The sequence below is a fragment of the Brachionichthys hirsutus genome, chromosome 7 (assembly GCF_040956055.1).
Source record: "Brachionichthys hirsutus isolate HB-005 chromosome 7, CSIRO-AGI_Bhir_v1, whole genome shotgun sequence".
NCBI classification, from domain to species: domain Eukaryota; kingdom Metazoa; phylum Chordata; class Actinopteri; order Lophiiformes; family Brachionichthyidae; genus Brachionichthys; species Brachionichthys hirsutus.
In genome coordinates, this window is record NC_090903.1 from 10016737 (window position 1) to 10040991 (window position 24255).

At 42.4% G+C, this 24255-nt stretch overlaps 2 protein-coding genes across 2 annotated transcripts in view; one reads left to right on the top strand and one right to left on the bottom strand.

Moving 5' to 3' along the window:
- Positions 1 to 143: 143 nt before the first annotated feature.
- Positions 144 to 16295, bottom strand: slka (STE20-like kinase a). The gene is made up of 20 exons (XM_068741749.1): positions 16146 to 16295; positions 14078 to 14242; positions 12256 to 12304; positions 11595 to 11744; positions 10299 to 10371; positions 9783 to 9977; positions 9478 to 9559; positions 9163 to 9297; positions 7832 to 9022; positions 7616 to 7746; positions 7253 to 7376; positions 6822 to 7001; positions 5402 to 5494; positions 4344 to 4415; positions 3358 to 3487; positions 3057 to 3181; positions 2772 to 2966; positions 2355 to 2480; positions 1975 to 2088; positions 144 to 1828 (listed from the first exon to the last, which is right to left on the bottom strand). Exons 1-20 carry the CDS (start codon positions 16293 to 16295, stop codon positions 1682 to 1684), a joined length of 3627 nt encoding a protein of 1208 aa, XP_068597850.1. The 3' UTR covers positions 144 to 1681.
- Positions 16296 to 19332: 3037 nt separating this feature from the next.
- LOC137895537 (SH3 and PX domain-containing protein 2A-like) overlaps positions 19333 to 24255 on the top strand; it is a 39169-nt gene continuing 34246 nt past the window's right edge. Inside the window, exons 1-2 of the mRNA XM_068741014.1 lie at positions 19333 to 19404; positions 22769 to 22849. Of these exons, the coding sequence (XP_068597115.1) occupies positions 19333 to 19404; positions 22769 to 22849 (153 nt within the window). The remainder of the gene's footprint in view (positions 19405 to 22768; positions 22850 to 24255) is intronic.

A 24255-nucleotide genomic window follows, 5' to 3' on the forward strand; every position in this document is an offset into this window, starting at 1 on the left:
TATTTTGCACGAATTCATTGAACACGATTTCGCTCGTCAAATTACCAGTCAATACTTTATTTACAACACAAATGTCAATTTATAAAGATGCTTTAAATACATTTGATCCAACATGAAAATGTATGTAACAAGATTATTCACCATGGTAGATTGATGACCGATTGACACAATGAAATCCTGTAACTTAATAAAAAATAAAAAACATTTTAATCTATGGGACTTCTTCTACAATTCATGACAAATAGACTCCAACAGCCCCAAAAATCCAGCATCCAGACAAAACTCTATTCTATGTCAATGCCAGCAAAAAGAAGTGAAGGAAAACTAAGAAATACATGGCAAAAAAAATAAACGATCAGGCTATCGTCTTGGAATAGGTCTCTTCTTGTGAACCACTAATACTTGCTTGTAAGTAAAGGACAACTCCTCAAGTTAAAAGTCCTACAGTTACAGATACAGCATTTTACCTCTCATACAACACTGGCCTCAACAAGACCAAAAGTTCACCGAAAAGAGCGACTACAGCATCGATGCTTTAGGAAAACAGGTTTAGACGACATCATAAAATAATAAGGGCGTATTTTAGGAGAAAGGTACAATAATGAGTTAAAAAAACAAAACGAAAACCAGGCAGAAATGTTGAAACAATTCAGTCAGTTTGGAGTTTGAATAGGCTTGGGTGAGACAAAGGGAGAGACTCACTGTCAAAAAACACACTGACAATTTACGACTGCATATTTTTCCTTCAGCTCAAGTGGCAAAACAGTGCAAATCAATAGCATTACATTCCTTAACAATTAACAACAACGCATTTGCGCGCGAGGCTGCTGCCAATAACTCCCAGAAGGTACAGTGGTTTTTTATCTGTATAAAAAAAAAAGTAATTCACCTCGGTGTTTAGCTAAACCAATCGGGTGAGGCGTGAAATGCGACCATAAGATAAACCAGCAGACAAATCCTAATCCTCCTCGTGAGAAGCATCCGATTAAACGTCTCAATGGGTGCACATGTAACAGTCTTCTTCAGAGCATCACTTACAACTCAGCACATTATTTTTCATTTGAACTCTTGACCTTGTGTTTTTGTCTCACAACAAATTTAAAGACTAATAAAGACCGTCAAATTAGAAGATTCATCAGCACATCTCCCTTAATCAAACACTGCTAAGGTCTATATACACAAAAAGATCTCAGATTCTGCGTTACCAAGTTTATATTATATATATATAAAAAAAGAAAATCTGAATCATGTCTCAACACCTTACGATCATTAGAGAAATGGTAATCGGTTACACAAGTACAAGACATCCATGAGGCTTTTTATGCAATGCAAGCTGTAGAAAACACAGGCCATGGCCTAAATACAGAAAGGAGAACATATGAGGCACTGGAGATTGTTCACACTGTAGCAGGCTGTGCTTATAAAAATCTGATCAGCATGGCTGGCCTTAGCAACAAACCGCAGAATAGTAAGATTAGAACATGCTCGACAAAAAGGATTTTGAATTTCTTCCTGCCAGCTGAGAACGGTTTAGAGGCACGTCATGCTCACTATTAACGGAACCAAAGCAGTGAAGACATTTTTTTCTATCATCATCAGTAACAGTGTGGAAGATAATGCCACTCGAACCAGAAAGAGTATGCAAGCAGGGGTCGATTCAGTGAGACAGCCAGAAGCCAGGCTATAAACCAGAGTTGTGTAGGTTTGGTATGGGGTAGAATTTAGACACTCTGCTCTGCGTGGTGGGGTTGAGGCATTCGGATTCACCGCTCATCTTGAAGAAGACCTCCTGCTCCTGGAGCTTCCGTGTGAATTCCTCCTCAAGTGCCTGCAGGGGGCAGCAGAGACAAACAACTGCGTCAAACGTCCCTACTTCTACTGTTGAAAAGGCCATTCCTTTGTTGTGGGAGCTCGACGCTAAGTGTAGCAAGACCATACAGGAAAGGTTAAAGACCGAATGGGTGTGAAATATACCTTCTTCCTGGGCCGTAGTTTCTCACGCCACTCTTTTATCTCCTGGCTGTGCTCCTCATCCAGCTCCTTCAGCTTTTGGGTCTCGTGTTCAATCAGAAGATGACATTTCTCGTTCTGAAAATGAAAATGTGGGAAAACAGGGGACATCGGGAAGTTTGATATTTTCATTATCATCTACACTTTATTGGTCCCTTTTCTCTTTTACTTTACTCGTAAAGCAAACACCTTTCCAAATAATCCAGAAATGAAGAGCTAGTTATTAACGATTGCTCCATTATAAAAGAGAAAGGAAGCTCAATGATCAACAGTGTGAGCTGAAAAATGTCAATGCATATACGTGTGTGCGTGTGTGTGTGTGTGTGTGTGTGCGTGTTGTCCACCTGTAGCTGCTGCAGCTCCCTGATGTTGCAGTCACACTGCAGCTGCAGGTCCCTCATCTGGTTCTCGTGTTTCTGGTGTTGATGCAGCCTCTCGTTCTTCTGTCTCTTGTCTTCCTGAGAAGCAAACTGGATAAAGAAAAACACACACACACACACACACATTACAAAGATGAATGTAATCCATGACGCTGTAAAAAAAAAAAACCGATCTCATAAATTCTACGTTGGTGTCTGCGTTCCGTAATGTCTGAGGGGTTGGGGAACCTCCTGTATACAAACGGCTACTTGCTACAGAGAAGTTCACGGACGGTTAGGATTCCCTCTAAGGCAGCACGTTGCTCTAAGCCGAAACATCTTGAGAATCATGGAGCCAGTGGGCCCCGAAACAACGTCACCGAGAGCCGCTGGCATCGGTACCTGCTTTATCCGGTCCCTCTCTTGCTCCGGGGTGATGGCTGCGGTGGCGTTGATGCGTAGACTTTTCTTGAACATGGCCATGCGGGTCTTGGCCTCGCTGCGCTGAATCTTAGGCAGGCGAACCCTCTCTTGAGTCTGCTTGTTTTTCATCTCTTCTACCAATCGCTGGTTGTAGCGCTGCATCTGCTCCATCTCCTAATAAAGCACACGCCGCCGCGCAGTCCATGATGTCAGAGGTGCTATTTAAATAAGACGGCACATTCCCTCCGTGTAGATTCCCCTTACCTTCTCATGCCTCTTGAGCAGCTGGTGTCTCTGCATGAAGTATTGGTCTTTCAGCTGTTGTTTCAGCTGCTGGTGCTTCTCCTGCAGGTGGCGCTCTTCCAATTCCCACATGGCTGCCTCTCTTGCTATAAATTAACACATATGCCGACACACAAACACACACACAAAGTACAAAGTTCAGCAAGTTGTAACTTGTCCTGTCAAACAGACCGTCTACCCGACAGACCGTTAAGAGGAAACCAAAGGCTCCGAATTATTTGCACATGGCCGGTCAGAAATTGTGATCTCCTTCATCTCACACCTCTCATCAGCTGCTGCTTGTGGTTGAGGCACTCTCTCTCAATGGTGGCAATCTCCATCTTATGCTGTTGAATTATTTTCTTCAGAGCTCCATCCAGCTCCTGTTGCTGCTTCTGCAGGAACTCCTGCTCCTGAGGAGCCAGAGAGACAAAGAGCAGTGAGGAGCAGCAAGAGGGAGCATCGTGGAAGAGCGACAGGAGAGAGAGAGAGAGTGCAGTAAAGTGTCAAAATGCATTTTATGAACTAACTGCTTGAAATTAGATCACAGTTAGTCTCAAGAAGTTAATTAATGCATGTACGGTATAAACACGGAGCATTGAGATGTCACATCATCAACTGGAATCAGGAGACACTCAGATCATGGATGAAAACGATCCACAATGGAGGTGAAGAGAGAAACAAAGAAAGGAAAGTTAACAGTTCAGCAAAGGTTCACACTTTTATGTGAGACAACATCAACAGTGATGCCAACTCGAGTCAAAAGGATTTCAATTTAAACCCATTTCCTGTTTTTACACATCCTTTAAACAAATGTGTTTCATACACGCACCAAAAGAAAAAGTTATATCCTGCTATTATTGAACTATATTTAAGGTGTAACTGGTGATAGAATTACACAGAATTCAGAATCCCGAGTAGAAATACAATGAATAGCAATAATAATAATTCTCATTATCAGGTTAGTGATACAATAACCTGACGATACAGTATCGTCTATCTACAGCTTATGGAATACACCGACCGGCTCTAGAGTGTTTGTGAACTGCTGGAGAGGACAGAGAGAGAAGAACCACTGCACAAACACAGTGATGGCAACACACGCACAAAAAGAGCAGCGCCCATGCTTACATGTGTCACAGTAACACCGAACGGCACAAGCTATCCTGCCATTTATCTTTGCTCACACCAAAGTATGGGCCAAAGATGGAGAGGAAACATGGCAGATGGGGTGGGGGGGGGGGGGGGGGGGGGGGGGGTGGGACTTACATCCTGCATCTGAGCGTTGAAGAGTGCACATGAGGACAACTGAAAAGACTGTATCATAACCTGGGCGACTGCCTGCGGAGGAGAGCACACGGCGCACCTGCCCTGATCAGGGACGAACAGCACACAAGCAGGCTGAGGATCTTGCTCTCTCGCTCTAACGCACGCACGCACACACACACACACACACACACACACACACACACACATGCAAATTCTTCCTAAATAAAGTAAGAGATGGTGCGTTCCTACTTTGGGAATATCAGCCAATTTGAGTCCCATAGCAAAGTTCTGAGTCAATGTTAGGAGGAAGTCAGTTAATTAGTTATTAAATTCATGTCATGCTTGAAAGCAAATCAGAATTCCAGCCCTCGAGTTTAGTTCAGTTTGCAAAAGGCTCTAGATTATTAGAGCTACTGGCATAATGAGTGTTAATAATCTGAACGCAAACAGGATGACTCTTAGAATAAAGAAAAAAAGATGTGTAGACAGTAAAATGTGGATAAAATGTCAGACATCTGTGGACAAAGTCCAAACGTAAACGTTCCTGACGGCATTTTTGTGTAACAAACGGGTCAAAACACAAATACATCGCTTTCCTAAGAAGATGAACGGAAGAAAACTACAAATATTCACATTTTAGATATCAGAACCAGACCATAAAACAATCAACGAATCAATTATCAAAGCCTCTGTGTACATCGACCAACGAGTAACACCTTTGGGGAAATGGAGAAAAATAAATTCACACTGATGGGACAGTTCTGTCAATCCAGCAGCGTTAGAAGACGGTTCTGTAAATGTATTTATATTCAAGTTGAGAAGCTCTTGATAGCCTCACGAGCTAAACAGTCCTGTAACCTATTTATTTAAATATTACATCAATGTTAAAATGCACTCGCTGTCAAATTGTGATCGATTGCAGACACATCAAGTCTGAATGAGCGTGTTCATCAACACAAGAATAAATAGAGGTTATATGGAGAGAGGCAGGAGGAAGAGGAGGAAGAGACAGAGAGGGTAGTCTGTGGCGGAGGAAGAGACAGCAGGTGACGGTTTACCTCTGCGGTCTCGAGGAGCGATAGGTCCTCCTTTAAGCGTTTCATGAGCTCTTTTCGCAAGTGTTTAGGAGACTGTCCGACTTCCTGTTTGACCTACAGCGTGTGCGCAGACACTGATGGGTGTTGTACATTCTTTAAACTCATGCACGGCCCACTTTGAGAGGAGAGATGCTGCGACCAGCCACCCAATGATTCAAAGTCAGCATGCTGAAAGCTTAAGACCTGAAGTTGGCGATCCTTTGAACGAGCCAATCGGCTTTTGAGATCTGGAACTTGTGCACATCTGGATGGCACAAGTTCCAGTCAAGTCACGAGGCTGTCATCAGAACGACTTGACTGTCGCGTTGCAGAAAATGTTAGTGTCAAAATCAGTTCCCCCCGGAGAACCACAAGCATCAAGATCAATACTTTGCCTCAAGAGATGAAGACGAGCAACTAAGTTGGAATCATCTCGCACAAATTCTCACACGATTTTTTTTTTGGCATCACAATTTTCGGCACCCCTCGATTGGGTTTGACTCTACATACTGACGTTACATTGAATTTCATAGCTTTTATTGCGCTGGCAGCTTTTTAATGAATAGAACAAATCTTTTGAACACACACTTTAAAGATGATTCCAGATCAGTCACTCTGCTAAAGCCTTCCGTTATTCCACAAAGGAGCCCAACACCACCACCAGGTCGGCCATCCCACGACCCAAGTCACCACACAAACACACACACACACTCATACGAGAGACAGTTAGTTAGATACACCACAACAGTACATTTTCAATTGAGAATAAAACACTGCAAATAAGAGACAAGTACACATTTGTGTTTTTTTAAATCGGCAACAGATTAAAAAGCTGAAGCAAACACATCAAATCAGTTTGAAGCTTTTTACACCGGTTCAACACCAGCGACCACCTTAAGCCAACATGTATAATTAACACACACACAGAAATCTGAGCTGCACACCAATCTCCAATCTTGTGATGATAATGACCATTTCTGTCATTGCAAAGCAGCAAAAAAAAAAAAAACACCAAAAGCAGACTCGAAATAATCCATTAGGAACCACGTGAAGCAGAGAAAGAGGCAAAAGACAAAGTGCATCCTCAGTAAAAGCGCAGCACACCAGCATGGCATGGCTTATTCTGTAGCATGACATTGGCATTTCCTTAAACAGTTCTCTGAAAGACTCAGCAGCATGGCATTGCTTAGGAGGGAACCACAAGCCCCAAGGCTGATGAATAATGAATGCAACAAGATGGCGCTAGCGGCACCTAGCAGAAAGACAGCACAGCCCGTTTGTTGCACACACACATACCAGACAGAGCCGTCAAACACATGCACGATTGAACAGCTCGCGTCTATGGAACACACACGCTCATGGCCTCATTATTCCATGCAGGAACAAGCATGCGTAACCATACCTCTTTCTTCCGGTTCTTCAGCACGTTTTGGAACTTGGAGAGCTCCTTGTCCTGATCCGCTTTGATACGTTTGGCTTCGTCGCGAAGACGACTGGTGTGATCCTGCTCCAGCCTCTCAATGGTCTGCTTCTGCTTCTTCTCCAGATTCTCCACCTCTTGGTCATATTGGCGCTTCTTAGCCTGCGTCGGGAAAACAAACGAGCATACGAGCATCATTCTGATGGAATGCAAGACAATGTTATCAAATAACTACAGCTAATATAGTGTGAGATTTGATTATTGCGTCATGCTGATGATAAATAACACGCGATAGACGCGTCATGTCAGCCTGATCTTTCAGATTTAGCAGCTTCATAGGAGTTGGCCAAAGGGAAGGTAAAAATTTTTAAAAAAAAAAAATCCCCTACTATAGTTGAAATAAGTTGACTCACAGTGGTTTCCTGTTCAAAGCGCCGATAGATGTGCTCTCTCTGCTGTTGCAACTTGTTGCTCAGCTGCTGCTGTGCCCTCTGCTCCTCCTTCTGCAGGAGGCGCAGCTCTCTCAGCTCCTGCCGTCTGCGGAAACCACAAACCATCAGCATATCATATCATCTCAACTCAAAGATGGGATTTTATTCGCAAAATGGCGTTTAAGACTTTAAAAAAAGAACATCACAGGCGATCCAAGTAGCATAATTCAGCATTCAAACCCATCTGGGATAACTAAAAAGTGAATACGTCTTCAGGGCAGGCGTGTTAAACAGGTCATACATTTATTCTGAACAGAATGGCAGGAAGAGTGCGAGCAGACGTACCGCAGGAAACGCATCTCTTCATTCTTCGTGTCGTTATCCGTCACTATCTTCGATGTGGTCACGCTGACCTCCACGCCATCCACCGTGAACTTGCGGGTCTTCTTCAGAGTCTTCTTCTGACGTCTAGACTCCTGACATGACACAGAGATGTTTCGGGTGCTCAAATGACGTCGATCGCTCAGCAGCTGTTCTAAGTGAGGAACGCATTTGCTTTACCTGCATGGACACGGAGACCGCTTCTTTGCTCTTGGACAGAAAACTGGAGATGGAAAGATTGAGGTCAAGACTGGAGCTGTCGGCAGCTGAACTGCTCCCGGAGTCGGAGTCCTTCTCCACATCGGACTTGATCGCAGCAGGGCTTCCCTGCTCCATCTTGCTTTCTGATTCCAGTTCACTCTCTGGGACGGAGCCGGCATCTTGGGAAGTGTTCTCATTTGCACGGGGGGCTTTGTCTTCATCTTCCTTCACATGGACGTCTTCACGCGGGACCACTTCCGACACCTCAGAAGTGTCTTTGGCTTCATCCCCGACTACATTTTTGGATTCAGTCGGTGGCTTTTCCTCCACTTCAGCGTCCTCTCTCAGGAGGCGGTCAGACTGCTCTGCCTCCTCTTCCTCCTCAACCTGAGGCTTCTCCTCTGGCTGACTTTCCACCAAAACTTCAGCACGGGATTCATCTACACTTGACTTTGTTTTTGCATCTTCATTTATGTTTAAGTCCTTTAATTCTATGTTCACGTCTGTGCCGCTAACTGCATCGCTGGTTTTGTTCTCTGTCACATCATGTTGAGGCATCTCCTGAAGTGCTCCTTTATTTTCCTCTCCGTTTTGAGCCAGCTCTCCTGCTATGGACTCGGGCGTTTTTAGTGCCGTTCTATATTTTTCTTCCAATTCTTCCGTGTCTTCTCCGTTTAATTCTTTATCTTTCCCCTCCTTGTGCTCTCTTGCTTCTATTTCTTGTCCAGGTTCTTCCTCCTCTTGAACATCTTTGTGTTCCTTCTCCATTTCTTGGCCGTCTGTTAGAAGTTTTTGAGACTCGGCTGTATCTACAGGTTCCTCCGGCTCTGACATCGCAGGCTCAGAAGGAATCTCTTTCGGTTGACCATCTTCTGGTTTAGGCTCTGTAAGATCTTGAGCATTCAAGTCCTCGGTGGGCTCTATTAGCCCAGATGCCAGGTCTTCATTACTGGCATCAGATACCTCTTTGAGTTTCTCCTCTTCAGTCTTGTCTATCTCACTTGTTCCGAGTCCTTCATCAGAGAGCTTATCACTGGTCTGGTCCTCGGTAGGACTGACCTCTGTCTTATCTGTAACAGATTCCATGGTGGAGGGAATCGGAATGACCTTGCAATCCTCCGAGCTGGTCATGCTGACATCCGATGATTCTCGCTTGTGCCCAGAAGCCGCCTTAATCAATAGTAGAATACAAACATCACCGGATGTCCGATCGAAACGTGAACAGTTTCAGTGTTCCAAGTGATGTTAAAAACTTAGCGCTTCTTTAAAAACATTCTTGTGAATTAATTAAAACCAGTAAAACTGCATACCACAGGTGTATCGGGCTCTTCTTCTTCCTCCTCCTCCTCTTTGCTATCCTCGAGCTCCTCCGTGACTTCAGCTTTGGCCTCTGCAATCAGTTCTCTGAGAGGTTTGCTATCAGTAACACTCGTGACAAAAGGATGCTGCACAGACATGGACACAAGACAACATGAAAAGGAAAAACGTCAACGTTCACAAAATTCAAACTAAATCAAATCCACAAAAGAGGAATTTAGGGAACTCGGGTGAATTTTTCTGCGCATATGCATTCTTTGGGATACACTATATGCTACGTATACTGTGAATGAAGGAAGGCAGCTGACCTGTACGAGCTGTGTGGAGCTCCACCTATTGTCCACATTCTTATCAAGTGCTTTCCGCAGAAAGTCACTGAATTCTGGTGACCTTTCAAGAACAACAGCAAAAAGTCATTGTAGTGGGAAAACACCAGAGTACATCCATAGGAGCAGCTTAGTGGAATAAAATGAATACTATGCCCCGCCCCCTTTGGCCTGTAAGTTATGCAGTAACAATTAGCAAAGCGTTCACACATAACATAACCATATCTCCAATTCGGAAACATTCCGACACCACGTCTCCGTTCGTTATCACCACAGCACCATCTCACCAGCGAGAGGGCTGCATGAGCGTGGGCGGCTCAGACTTGGCTATTTTCAGCAGCACTCTCATGGGATTCATCTCGTGGTTGGGTGGCTCAACCTGCGCCAGCTCTATCAGGGTTACCCCGAGGGACCAGATGTCCGCCTTGTAGTCATAGGGGCGATCCTTGGACGTTTCACACATCACCACCTCCGGGGCCATCCTGCAAAATTAGATGTTGGCGGATTTGTGATTGTGACACAATTTCATGGTGTGCATTCAGGCAAGCTGATGGAAATCTTTTTGATCCCTTGAGATCAAGCGAGGAAAAAGTAATATACTTTTGTCTATGCTTTTTATTCTGGAATCTGAAAGACAGAAAAGCCCTCGAGTATTTTAAACTGAAGTCATCAAACTTCAGAGGGCAAAGAAAATGCTGAATGATGTTTTTTTTTGTTAACCCATAGCCCATGACAGCTTTTGGGCCACACACACACACACACACACACACACACACAAAGGGGTGAAGGCCTGCAGGACTCACCAATATGGCGTGCCAATGAACGAGTCTCTTCTCTGTAACGTCTTCGTATTTTTAGCGGACACTCCAAAATCAGCTGAAAGTAGAGATGAATGGTCTTCATCAGTTCATAAGACGAAATTGCATCATGATACTTAATGAAAAATGCAAAACAGTTCTACTGTAGCAACGGAATTCGCTCTGAAATAGTTTGCTTCAAGCTTTCAAGTATGGTGTTCTCTGCAAGCAGCTCTGTCACCCATTTCAGCCGGCTCTTTTCCTCACATTGCTGACAGCATGCACATATCAGTGGGAAAGAGATCTATCATTATGTCCCCGCTGACTGCCTAACAATTATTATTGTACCAGGCTGTCATAACATTCTGCCTACAGAACATGAATCATCAGTGAGCAAGCAGCGAGGATGCTGCTGCAACAACAACAACACGGATACGTTTACTTATAGAATATTACGCAACCAGTTCAATGCATCACCAAACTCCTGGCCATAAGCGGTGTATTGAAATGTAAAAAAAAGTTATTTCCTTCGCCACTTGTTTTTTTTTTACTTGATGCTACATGAATGCCTCATTCCAGTTACACCATATAAATGCAGTTTCTGTGTACTTCTCACCACCGGGGCCGTGACAATATCCGCATTACCACAATACAAGAGCCTCGTGACCCCCACCACGGGGTTGGACTCATTACAGCCATCTGTCATGCTTGTGTGTGTGTGTGTAAGAGAGAGTAGGTTTCTTTTCTAATGGGGAAAGCTACAGGAGCCCATATGGTTTGTTCTGTGAAAGATTCTCACAAGAATTATAAATATATATATATATTTTTTTACTGTGTTCCATCCTAAGAGCTTCTGGAAACAAAGTCTTGGTGGCCGGTCACCCCAGGTTTGATGCAAGGTGGCGGAACAGTGTGTGTGTGTGTCCTTCAGGACTTGACTGCTTGTGATACCTACATATAGCTTTAAATTGATTATGCATACACATCATAATACAAAGTAATAAGTAAGCCAAATGTTTCATCACCATTATTCCACCGTTCTGATCGCAAAGGAATCCGTAACGGACTTCATAAATGTGCTTTTAAAGCCCACTAGCCCCGCAGGAAGGGTTAATCAATGATGCATATTAAAGAGAGAAAATCCAAAGCGAATAAGCTATTGTTGTGTACTGCGTTCTAAAGTGAGCACCCTAAAGTGTGCTTAGCTGTACCATGACTGATCTTTGCTTGCTGAATAATCCTTCGCAACTATTACAGTGAGAAAAACAGCAGCACAAAGGGAGATTTTTTTTTTTTTTTTACCAAGTTTAACTTCTCCGTCCAAAGAGAGGAGAATGTTCCCGGCTTTCAAATCTCTGTGGATGATCTTGTTCTCGTGGAGGTAAATCAAGGCCTCCAAAGTCTGCCTACACACCACGCGGATCTGAGGCTCCGTGAGGGGTCTCTCCAGTTCTGTAGATAAAACACATACACCATTAATACATTAAAGATCTTGTGTTGTTGTTGTGGATTTTATGGGGCACTTTTAAAACACAGAATAGGAAACTTTGACACCAGCATTACATATAGTGGCCTGATTCTATTAAATAGTATCTGAGAGATAAAAGTGCACCCCCCCCACCCGGCAGCAGATATGGAAAAATCTGAGGTAAGAATTTTTGTTCTGGGTGAGTCAGGCGAGAAGAACATAACGACAGCACCGCAAATTAATTAGTGTTTTATTTGTCATAGTAATTCCTACAGAAGAAAAGGTAGTGAGGTGTTTGAGGTTTAAAAGACAGACTAACCACTCCTTGAAATCTGAGCTACAATAATTACACAGCTGGAACGGCCTCTTCAACTGCAGAAAGGGAAAAGAAAGTCCCACACAGAAGGCTTCTAAATGGAATAACAACCGTTGGTGCTCGAGGACGGAGCGAAGTAAAAAAAAAAAAGAAGCTCCGGCGCTTCATAAGTTTCTCACCCAGCATGATGGCATCAACGGCACCACCGGCACAGAACTCAATCAGAATCTGCAAAATAGAACAAAGTGGAGGAATAAAAAAAAGGGTTCTATGAACAGTAGGCTAACAACATGACATATATAGCAAAGACATGAGAACTCCCATTATATGTTATTGATCATGCTATCGACAGTCCGAGAAGCCAAATGATCAGACACTAACAGCATTTTCTATTTAAAGATCGGGTCTAATTACTCAACATTTTGCCGAGTTAGTTGTGATGTTCTTTTTTTTTTTTTTACTATTTTAGAACACTGTCTAAAAAAATTATTTGTTCCAGAACAGTGTATACAATGAATTTATTATTTTGATAATCTCATCCGTCTGATGACGCCAGCAGCTGAATTCAGAAGCTTACATTCCTAATTGTTCCTACATTAAGAGGGTCCAGTGTTCCTGGCTGTTTGAGTGTAAACCCTCTGCTCTGCAGTGATGAGCCTGACCCGACACACGACATCATATTTTGCAGATTCCGCCTCTACCAATGATATACAACAAATCGCCGTGTCGATCGTCTAGACCGGCGCATTTTCATGCAAAGTTCAACAGAAGTGCCTCCAACAAATCCTCTGAGGAGATTAAACTAAATAACCTGCTGCCTTGTAATCAGATTAATAACTAAGGATTCACTGGTTATCTCCACAGTGCATAGATGACCAAATAACTGATGCAACGCACCCAACTATGACTTCATCGTTACTGGAATGGGCAGACAGCTCTAAATCATGGTGTCAGATTATAGACAAAAATCAATCAAAGCTACAACTGAGCAATGATCCTGTATCTATTTCAGGGCCGTAAAATAAAGAGGCTGCTCCTGTGCAGCATGACAACTTATGGTGTAGGAATCTTGTGTTTAATTTCCACCATTAGTATCCTGGCAGGTGAGACAGGTGTGCATGAATTCATCCTAATCTTGATCGTAATCCCAAATTAAATCAAACAGAATGCATGCAATTTAATCCTCCCCCTTTTTAGCAACATATTTTCCTTGATTAATCCTTCGCAGAAAAAAAAAAGGAATGGATTAACTCAACATGCGAAGCACAGACTTACACATTCACCAAGTCGTTTAAGAGCGGGGCCGGAGGGACAACCTGCCTGCAGCTTTGAATTATTCACAGGCACTTTCTCCGGCCACCAAAACCACCCCATTATGATACCATAGATGCAGCCAGTCCACACGGGACGGACACATGACACCACCTGCCAGGACCTAATTGTTCTGGGACCTTTTACTGCACACAGAACGAGAGCTACCGACTCTATTAATACTTCACTGTGGCTCACAATAAAATAGTTAAATCTGACAAACACGCTAGAATCCTCTAAAAATTGGGTGAATGACACTTTTTGCCACTATGGAGTAAATAAATTCACTGATTTAAGATTCATAGGCGCCTCCAGTTGTTCCAATCTTTCTTCACGGAAATTGCAGAAACAGAATCCACCATTTGGAGGAGGGTGCTTGACATAAATCATGTATTTTATCCACATTATTACTTATTACTTATGACTATAAGTCTTATAGGATGTGAGGCAATCACACAACAGTCCACGCAATCCTATTCTCTTGTTAACCTCTGACCGTCCTGTGTTTGTTTTTAAACCATTCATCAGGCCACAGGGAGAGAAGACATCATAAATACTGGTTTGTGGTGAATTGGTGTTTCGTGCAAGACCACTTCATGGACTCGGTGTCTCCTTGGCTTCAAATCAATAGACAGACGCACATATGAAGTTACGGAACAGTTCCCCTTAGTGAGGCACTTGCTTACTTACCCAAAGTTTGCCTTCAAAATAAAAGGCATCCAGCAGTTTGACAATGTGATAGTGGTTGCAGGACGCCAAAATCTCAATCTCTACCATGTAGTCCTCCAGCTCATCCTCTGTCTTTGTGTCAATAACCTTGGCAGCAGCGAGGGTCCCATTCTGCTTGTTCTGAGCCTGAAAGCAAGATTGACAAAAGCTATTTTATTCCCACAATACAAAGTACATCAAACACGAACGACGGTGAACAAAGAGAGGGCTTGTATCAATTAGATATCCTGTTGGCTGGTTTTCTGAAACATTAGTGCTCAGAAGCTATTGTGCAAGAACAGCCGTCAACTTTAACAATCTCATCTAAGACAAAAGACATTTTGGAAATATAGCAGCAAACACTGCAACAAGCAACAGATGACGTAGATCGTAGTTGCGTTCCATCAAGACTATGTCACATTAACATTGTCAAATGTTGAAAAGAAAAAAAAATAGTCCGCGCATTTATCAAAATACACCAATCCTCATCACCATCTGGCACACTTTAACAAACAATCAAGCTTGCTCACTTCCTCCTTTCGCTTTGTTACACCTTCTATAAATGTCAAATGAAAAGATAGAGTGGGAGGAAGCTCTCTGACTCTGAAAATGGCTTACGATCACTTCCAGTATACGTATCATTAACATGCAGAAATAGTCTAATGATGCAGAGGGTGCCACGCCCTTTATAGTTAGACAGTTCTGAGCTGACACCCTCCCTCTGTTATGAGCACCGGCCAATGCACATTTAGCTCAGGCCATCACTAACATGCATGCAGCTATTCACCATTAGCTTCCTGAGGTCTTATTCTTCTGTCATTGGGAGTGGTCTGTGGCCTTTTGACTTATGGACCGAGATTTTGTTGGTCATAATAAAGAAATGAATACATATTAAAAAAAAAAATAGAATGCTTGCATTTTCTTTGTCACCACACCCAATAGTGGCAGCCATCGAGAGCCCATGAAATAAATGACTACGGGTAAATATGTCATTTGAGATTCCAGCAATGTGACCTGATGAAAGCCAACACCCTACCACGCCCTGTGTTTTCCTATGCAGAACGTGCACCAAAGGTTTCCTCTGACTCTTGATATTCAGACCTATATTATAACAAATTAAATTTTGTAGCAATCTGTTGCATTATTCGGCCACGAGCCTTACAGGAAGGGGAAATGTATACCACACACAGAGAAAGAGAGAGAGAGAGAGAGAGAGGGAGGAAGAGCAAGACAGAAAGATGTTCAACTGTGTTTGCAGCAATAACAGAAACCTGTACTGAGGCGGGGCTATATGTGAAAATCATTTCAACAGTTTAGCATCTGATAATTGCTGGTTCCCCATTTACCTCAATAATTTCTTGAAAGTTCAAAAATCATCTGCACAAAAAAAACGTATTGATACGCAGTTATTTATTAGCCTTTAAAAAGGGTGTTTCTAAGGCCGATTCAAATTCATAACAAGAAGAACCTGCAGAGGCGTGTCCACTGGCAGAGTGTTCACAAAGCATGATGAATCCCATAACCCAAACGACAGCCTGAGATGATTCTGGAATGAAACAGCCTAAAGTATTGATTAGTATTTGGATTATACCGCACTGGTGTAAAGGTGCGTATCATCTGCATGTGTTGGTGAAACAAACAGACAATCAACATGAAGTGTTCACCCCCCCCCCCACACACACACACCTCTGTTCATCTGTCACAGTGGATGGCATGCACAACACACAGATTGCTCTTTTAATATTCATTACCCTATAGGTCTTCAAGTCCAAGGCCCCCCCCCCCTAAATGCAAAACGCTTCTGACACACTTATCAGGCGTTTCAGCTCGCTACTGACGAAACACCTGAAGTACTGTTTATAAACACAAATGAACTGTGATAGGAATTTACTTCAAACTGAAAATTGTAATCTCAAAATCTTCTTATTTTCAGTGGCTTTTTCCTTCCCTGCCGTCATGTCCAACGTCACCTTTTAATCTTGTGACCGGAACGCAAATGACAACACAAAGACTTGGATTAGAAACCCGGATGTAATATCTGGTTACACACCTTGAACACTTTCCCGAAAGCCCCGTCTCCCAGCTCCCCGATGATTTCCCAGATGTCTTCTGGGTTCACGTCCCTGTGTACATGTTCATACTGTTTCTTCTTCTTATCAGGGCCCAACTTGAATATCTTTCGAAAATTGAAGAAAGACATCTTTTCGGACGTGAATTACCACAGCAGCGTTTGTGGGAGAGGTTCTCTTCGGTTATTTCCGTTAGGAAAAAAAAACAAAAAAAAAAAATAGCGGTTCCTACCGACGTATAGCTGAAGCGGCTGACGAAATACCAGCAATGCAGGAATAGAATTAAGTTAGACAATATGCTACCGGAGCCATTGAGCTATGCTAATGTCAATTATAACTTCACTCGACGGCTGTTATTCATAATCACATCGCAACTAGCAGTGTTCGCGGAGAGGTTGAGGGATAGATACGGAAAAGAGTTCGTATTTTCACACAGGCTGGTGTTTTCGGTATTAAGAATTAAACGACTAAAAGCGACCATGTCATTACACTCGATATAGCATTCCCATTAGTTAGCTAACGCTGGCGAGTAAAACACGAAGTGCCCCATGCTTCGGATGGCTGACCGGAGAGAAGTTAGCGGACTAGCGACAAGCTAGCGAAATTAATCATATGTATTTCCGCTAAAAACAAAAACAAAATTACAGTATAAAATCCAACACTAACGAACGTTTTCAACATTAGCCGAAATAAAAACGATACATTCAATTATAATAGTGCTACACTGTGATGTAAGATCAAAAGACCTCTGTGCTATGTTGTGTTAATTCAATCGAATAGCATAGATGTCAGAGTCAACAAAACGTCATCGGCCTTATGGAATTAAAATATTTATTTCCCACTGAATTTAACATTTCCGTCACCACATGCATGTGTGGGTCTTTTTTTTGCTTTGTTTTTGTTGGCCGTAACAATGCTTTTAGTTTGGAGGGGATGTTTCCGCTTTGAATTGGTCTGCCTCTGATTAGCTTGACGCAGCTGGTTAGCCCTATCTGTTTCCTGAATCTTCTTAGCAGGACGTGCTAGCTGCTAGCTGGTTCAGCCCCTCGGCCCGACTGCGCATGCTCCTTGGGGGTCAAAGCTGTTTACCCCACGTTGGCTCCATATTATTAAAACTAGGGTTTGGAAACTAACTAATCAGCCAAATTCATTACAAATAATTATGTATTCATTGACTAAATCGGTTCCAACACGCTTGTTTAATCTAACCGCATGTTTTGCTATTTTCAGTAGGTAACGAGCACACTCCAAGCGGAAACCTTAGTGGATAACATTGTAATACCAAGATTCATTTTGGTGGAATGATGAATTACAGAAACAATCAATAGACTCATTGATTTGTATTTTTCGTGTCTTTCATTTTCAGCACGTTAGACTACAATAATTGGTGACAGTAAAATAATCACAGTATGCGTTCGGAGCGGTTTGAGATCTATAACTGCATATAGCAATACTTCAACTTCACTATTTAAAAATAGCCAATTGAGATCAGAATGTCCGTAACAGTTAATTTCAAATAATTTAAATTAAACAGACGTGTCATTAGGAAAATATAAGCATCAACAATTAAAGTGTGACTAATTATAAAAATAAAATTCACTAATGAACTTATCAACATCATTTTCATATCCAGTAGAGCTGATTCTTGTCTTAACCATGAAAGTATCTTGAATCTGACTCGTTTTCAAGTGCTTTGGATGCGATTAATCGACAAACGGATATCGACATGTTTGCTTGCAGTTTACAATGACAACAAAGTTAAACAAAAGTAAACATAAACATTATCATCATGTTTACAAGTTGACCCCCCCCCCGGATTTAAAATGCATTTTATGTACTCAGCACATAATGTGTCTATACAATTAAAACTCTGTATATTCTCAGTGAGAGTGAAATAACAACAACAAAAACGACAATAAGATTGCACTAACAGTATGTTAGATTTGCAGCACACCACTGGTGTTATGAACATATAAATTACTCTGCATCTTATTGTCTCATAATTTATTTTATTTTTAACCTTTACAGCTGTAGTAAGATGCACAATCAATGTAATTAGACATGTAAAGTGGCATTCAACATTCAAATATAAATACAAGTATCTCAGCACTGTACTTCAGTGCTGCACTCGCAAAGTACTTCATTATCTCCATATTTACCTCCCAAGTCTACAGAATGCAAATAATAACGACACAAACGTGCAACATTTATTGCAGGCCATTTGAACGGGAACGCTGTTTTTATTGTGTAGCGCCCCCTGGTGGGAAGAGTACGAGCTACACTCTCCACCTCCGCGCTCACACCTCCACCAAAAGAGACGCGTAATTTCCCTCAGGAGGGATCCAGTGACGGCCGCGCTACAGAAATCAGAACAAAACTTAATAAATGGAAACGTAGAGCATCGTGGGCATATTATGTGTTAAGTTAATGTCAACTTTGCATTGTTTTTTTTTAATGCAGCTGATTTTGTTTTCTTGGAGTTCAAAATATTAACACCTGCATACAGAAGAAAGGTATTTAGTCTTACACATAAAACCATTAGAATATAATTGTGTATGCTCTACTGCTGCTGTTATATTTGCCCACGGAGGAAGCGCCTGTTTCCTCCTATTTCGCACTGGAAATAAAATCTCAATAAAATCTCGCCTCCTAACCAGACCTTTTTTATTTTATTTGATTATGATTTAAACTCTCTTTGTGTTTTTGTCAGTGTAGAGTTACACATTAATCTTCCAGCCTGACCTCCGGAGCGTCCCACGCAGAGTGTCCAGCTCGCTGTGGGAGGAGGAGGACCCCCCCCCCCCCCCCCCCACACACACACACACACACACACACAGCTGCGCTCCTCCAGCCCTCCATACTCGGCTGCAGCAGTTCAGCCCTTCTTCTCGAGGGAGGAGGAAACGAATCAAACGCCAGTTTCCCTGCGTTGTCATGTTTCTCAAAGGGCTCAGAAGCTCCGAGACAGCCCGCCTGGAAACATCATCTTTAATGGCTGACTTTAAATCCTGAGTGCGAAGAGACTCTTTTGCCCCCCCTCCCACACCAAACTTTGTATTTAAGGGTAAATTCCCTCATGGGTTTTGGTTCTTTTCACGACTTTCATGTCGTACTTTGGTCGCATTTGGAACATTTCTCGGCTGAAGTCCTTCTTGATTTGTGAAGAAGATGCAGCTGCGAGCGGTCCTTGACGTCAACGTGGTGGATGTGCAGAAGAGAAGGAGCCCGTCCAAGCATTATGTAAGTTCGTCTCCTCGTCCACGTTGATCAAGGCTCCAACTTTACGGCTTTACGGATTCAAGTGTTCTGATTTCATCTCCCTCAGATCGGCGTCTCGATGCATCTCTACATTGAGATGTTTCTCTTGGGACTCATCCCAATGATTTTAGGCGACCCTCTGAATTTGTCAGGTTTAAAAAACATTTTTTATTTTATTTGCTTCTCTGTGACATGTGAAATAGATGACTCGATCAACTAGCGCCACCTATAGGTTTAAAATTTATTTGTTTCTTTATTTTTGCCTGGCATTAAAAATAAACATTTTCATCCTGCTGACGTGCAACAGTAACACCTGCTAAATTGCAGCATGTTAATATTCAGCATAATTTAGCACAAACCAATCTCTCTCTCTCTCTCTCACACACACACACACACACACTGCCATTGCTACATGTTTACATTATCTGTGCAGGGGCCCGTGTTTTTCTGCTTGTCTGAAAGCCAGAACTTATATCCATCCATTAATTCTCTACGGTGTTAAGATCGGACCAAACCATCACAGACAGGGAATGCCATTCAAACCAGGACTTCAGATTTGTATTTCTGTTATTTGTACTGGTGCATTTTCTTTCTTTTTTTATAAATGACCTCTTGTAGTTTTTCCACTTTTGTTTTTTGTCCAGGCTTGAAAGCAGCCTGTTGCTAAATCATTTGATTCTCCTTTGCATTGATGTTTGTTTGCATCACATCATCTCATCAGCACCAGACGCAGGCAACACCCATGCCATAATTACCCCCCCCCCCCCCCTTCTTTGTGTTTGTCAGTAAAGATCTATTCCAGGATGGATTTTTTTTATCCAACCTGCAAGGAGAGTGAATCAAAAGAACAACAGGTTCATTAAAACATAAAGATTTTTAAAGACATTTTACAAGGAAAAATGAATGGCTGAATTTTTCAGGCACATACTGGTAAAACACAGAGCTTAAATAAGACAAACTAAAAAAAAGTGATTATATTTAAATATAATAGATATGACTGAAGGACAGTAAAAATCACCAGTGTCCTCTTTTCAATTATTAAGAAACATCTCATTAGACATACTATCAAACTCTCAGCTATGCTTGCAGACACAACTTTGCACGAAAACAAGATCAAAGAGGTTACCTCATATATTTGTCAGTATGCCCAGGAGTGTATTCATACTTTATTACAGTCAAAAATTATTTTAAACTTACTTAAACATAATTAAGTTTCTCAAAGTAAGTTTTCATTATTAAAAGGAGGAAACGGGCCTTTGGGGGAATTATCATCTCTTATCCCTTTGGCAGCTGGAGGGGCCTGTCTGTGCTGTAACAGCAGCAGGGTAATGCAGCTCACCAGGCAAGCAGCAGTTCTGGGAAGGCAGGGCCACATTAGCATCCGAGCACAGATTGATGTTTTATCTTCAGGGGAATTCTCATATCCCAGTGCCAGGACACAAATCAAAGCAGAAAATAGTAGGGCTGTTCTGCTCCTGCAAACCAAATGAGGACAGTAAGAATAAAGATCTCTCACCACGTCTATACGTCCCAGGATCTGTGCCGCACTTCTTAGGGTTGTAGTTCACATGGGGAGTGTTTAATGACCAGGAGGAAGATGTGGAGCACGTTTCGGGTCAGTGCACCTCACAAATATTGAGATATTCGAATACTTGTGTTTAATGTAATCAAAGTAAATATATTACATCCTGAGGAAGGCATTTAGTGGTCAGTGCTGGTTGAAAATGGTTAGCATGCTAACATGCTAATATGCCTGTCAGATGCCAGAATGTGTTACTGACTAGAGTAATAAAATCTCATGAGCAACACGTCTCAGTCGGATTACAAGAATCCATTACTGCATCAGGTGCAATTGGATTAATTAATCTGAGCGTCAGGATCAATTGCATTATCCATATCCTGCCCGGTGGGTCACCGGGTGGGGGGGGGTCCTTGGGGCCACTAAACATAGGATGCAGACTTTCCCTTGGGATGGAAGCTGGAGGTGATGGTTAACTGGGAAGTCCCCAAAATGGGGGGAAAAGAAGGAGAAAGAAAAACGTCATTATCTATGAGCTAAGCTACTGAAAACTCATCCGGTTTACCAGAGGAAAGAAGCAACCCTTTGTCTTTTGTCCTCCTTATTCAAGTGTGATTTCCGTTCCAGGAACTCGTTGCACTTCAGTCAGATGTAGCATGGGAACTAATCCCTTTTATTTTTTACAGTGCGAAACATTTATGTCCGGGGAAATGAGAGATTAAATGGAAAGGCTTTAGTTCACACTTAAATATGCATGGAAATCTTTTGTCGAGTAGCGATTTTAACATGAAGATTAAAAATGGGTTTCTCCATTACCTGACCATGATACGTGAACTATTCATTCGTTTGTGGCATTTTTATGTCTTGAATCTTTTACAAGGACTATAAACCATTTCAAATTTTATTGGCTCATGAGTAATCCGTCATTTTTGTTTTAGCATCACAATTTGTGAACCCCTTCTCTGAGTCTTCCATAAATTATGACTATCAATAAGGTCCGTTGTTTGATGGAAGCCTTTTTTATTGTTTTGGAAGTCATGGTTATTCTGGGATGCATCTTGACCTCACATACCCTTGCCCTGAGCCATTATGTTGCCTGAATCTGTTTGATCATGCTGTCTGTCATTAACGAGTTGCTGGAGAACTCGTCCCCGCCTCGCTACACACTCTTTTTTGTTGTTATGAACTGAGTGCCGGGAGGAGGACTGCGTTTCAAGCTGGTGACTGGTGTCCTTTTAGATTGCCACCATATGTGCAAATGTGGCTTTTCTAAATACTCTGGCATTGGCTTCGATGGGAATATGATCAGTGCAGCCATCTGTTTCCAATCCTCAGGGTGTGCACAGTTGTTGGCTGTGGTCGTTGAGGAAAGAGAATTCATTTCAGGAAAACGACTGATGTGTGCCGAGCAAATGTCTCCTATTTCAGTTGCCGTATGAGTGAGCAGTTCTTCCTAGTCGTCATTCCTGGTGGTATAGACGCGCAGGAAACTGTTGACGCAATGTTAACATTATTTATTTCCTCACTCAAGCAGGCATTGAAAAGTAAAATGTGTAGCTGTTAACTTAAGTCATTGATGATTCTTTCCAGCTTAATCTTATTGCCACAAAAAACCTAAATGCTACCGATTATAATTGGCTTTTGCGAGTCGATAGCTGTGTGACGGAACCAAATTAACTTAATGACTTTACCTGACCTTTGACGACCTCTGAAAGTCAGATTAGGTGGGAGCCCACTTTGTGTCATCTGACGCTGTGCCGTATTGACTTTGACAAAGTGATGGCTCCTAATGGCTGTGTTTGTTTCTGCTTTTCCTCCTCTCACTAGGTGTACCTCATCAATGTCACTTACTCAGACTCCACTTCCCACGTCGTCTACAGGAGGTACAGCAAATTCTTCGATTTACAGGTACGCAATACTTGAGCATGTTGAGATGAAACTGTTGAATTAAATGTCTAGGGTGGCCTCGATGCAGGTTGAACTGTTTGTCACATCTTTCTGCTCAGCAGCTGCTGGAAGCAGCAAAGTCTCGTATCTGAAAGTGATAGCCAAGTAAAAAGCTGAACTTGTAAATTCACACATTTAGATTAATTAAAAAAAACATGTTGACAGAATAATTAAAGGGAAACCTAACTATATCGTGCTTATATATTTGGCTTTCTGGCACTTCTGTAATGAAAAGTAGCTTGTTCATATGAAGTAAATTCATACTGCTCAGCTGCTGGAAGCAGAAAGATGAGTAAGAGCACTCATTTGAGATGACTGAAGCCTGCTTGTGGAAAGGGAAATGGGGGAAATCCCGTCAGCAGAGGCAGGAAGAAAACATGACCTCAGTCACTGTGTAAAATTCAGCATGGAGCAGTTGTTCCAGTTGATCCAATAGCCACCAGTAAAATGTCTGCAGTTCATAATAGGGAGTTTTTTTTAGGTTTTCAGGCTCACTTTTTTCTTATGGACTGGCAGCCTGCAGGCTGTGTCCACCCCCCCTCGGAGCTTTTTCCCTTTTATCCCTCTTTTGGGATACTGAAATAAATGACAGCATGGGAATTGGGCCTAAATAAATACATTGATTTTGTGTCTTCATAGAAGCATTTGGATTTAGTTTGTCACAAATCTCGAAGCAGCGTTGTGCGGGGGTTGAAGCCTTCATTAGTGGCTCTGCCTTGTCTCTGCCAGGCCGCCCTCCACAGCGCTGCCATTGGTCGGCTGATTCTACCGAAGGCGGCAGAGGAAACCCTTTGTTCGCTGGCCCTTTACTAACAGCCAGGAAAACTCTGCCCGGCTCCGTTTGATGGAAACAGAGCGTCTCCCCTGTTTCTGTAAAGATTAATCTTGTCCATAGAACCCTGCTGTGTGGGTGTGTTTGTCTGGCCGCATGTAATCCACGAGGAACAACAATCTTGCAGCTGTCCACACAGAACGGGCGGGGATAGTGGGTCTAATATTAACCTAGACATGAAGGTGAAAGATGAATTCATTCATGCATTCGTCCTCCTGACCGCTTTTGTCCGTTACCGGGTCAACGGGCGAAAGGCGGGGTACACCCTGGACAAGCCGCCAGTTTGAAAGACGAAGCGTCTTGATCCAAACATACTGGCCACACAGCAAAGTGAAAAGCGATAGATGTTTGGACTTGAGAGATGGAGTCGTTTCAACCCTTGTTGGGCAAAATCTAAGGACGAGATAGTTGTTCCTCCAAATGTGTTTTTATTAGTGATTAGTGTTAAAAGAATAGCCCGGTTCTGTTAACCCTTCACACTGCAGCTAGTGACGTGTGAAGTCAACAGAAACCCATGTAAAGTTAGTTGGTGGCA

Bases quoted from the DNA above. Each gene is read 5' to 3' on its own strand.
- slka (XM_068741749.1), bottom strand. From the start codon at position 16,295: ATGTCTTTCTTCAATTTTCGAAAGATATTCAAGTTGGGCCCTGATAAG. The intron at 9,560-9,782 runs GTGAGATGGTGC...TGTTCTTGAAAG, and splicing joins CTCATGCAGCCCTCTCGCTG to GTCACCAGAATTCAGTGACT. The intron at 7,002-7,252 runs GTGAGTCAACTT...TTCCCGACGCAG, and splicing joins GCTTTGAACAGGAAACCACT to GCTAAGAAGCGCCAATATGA.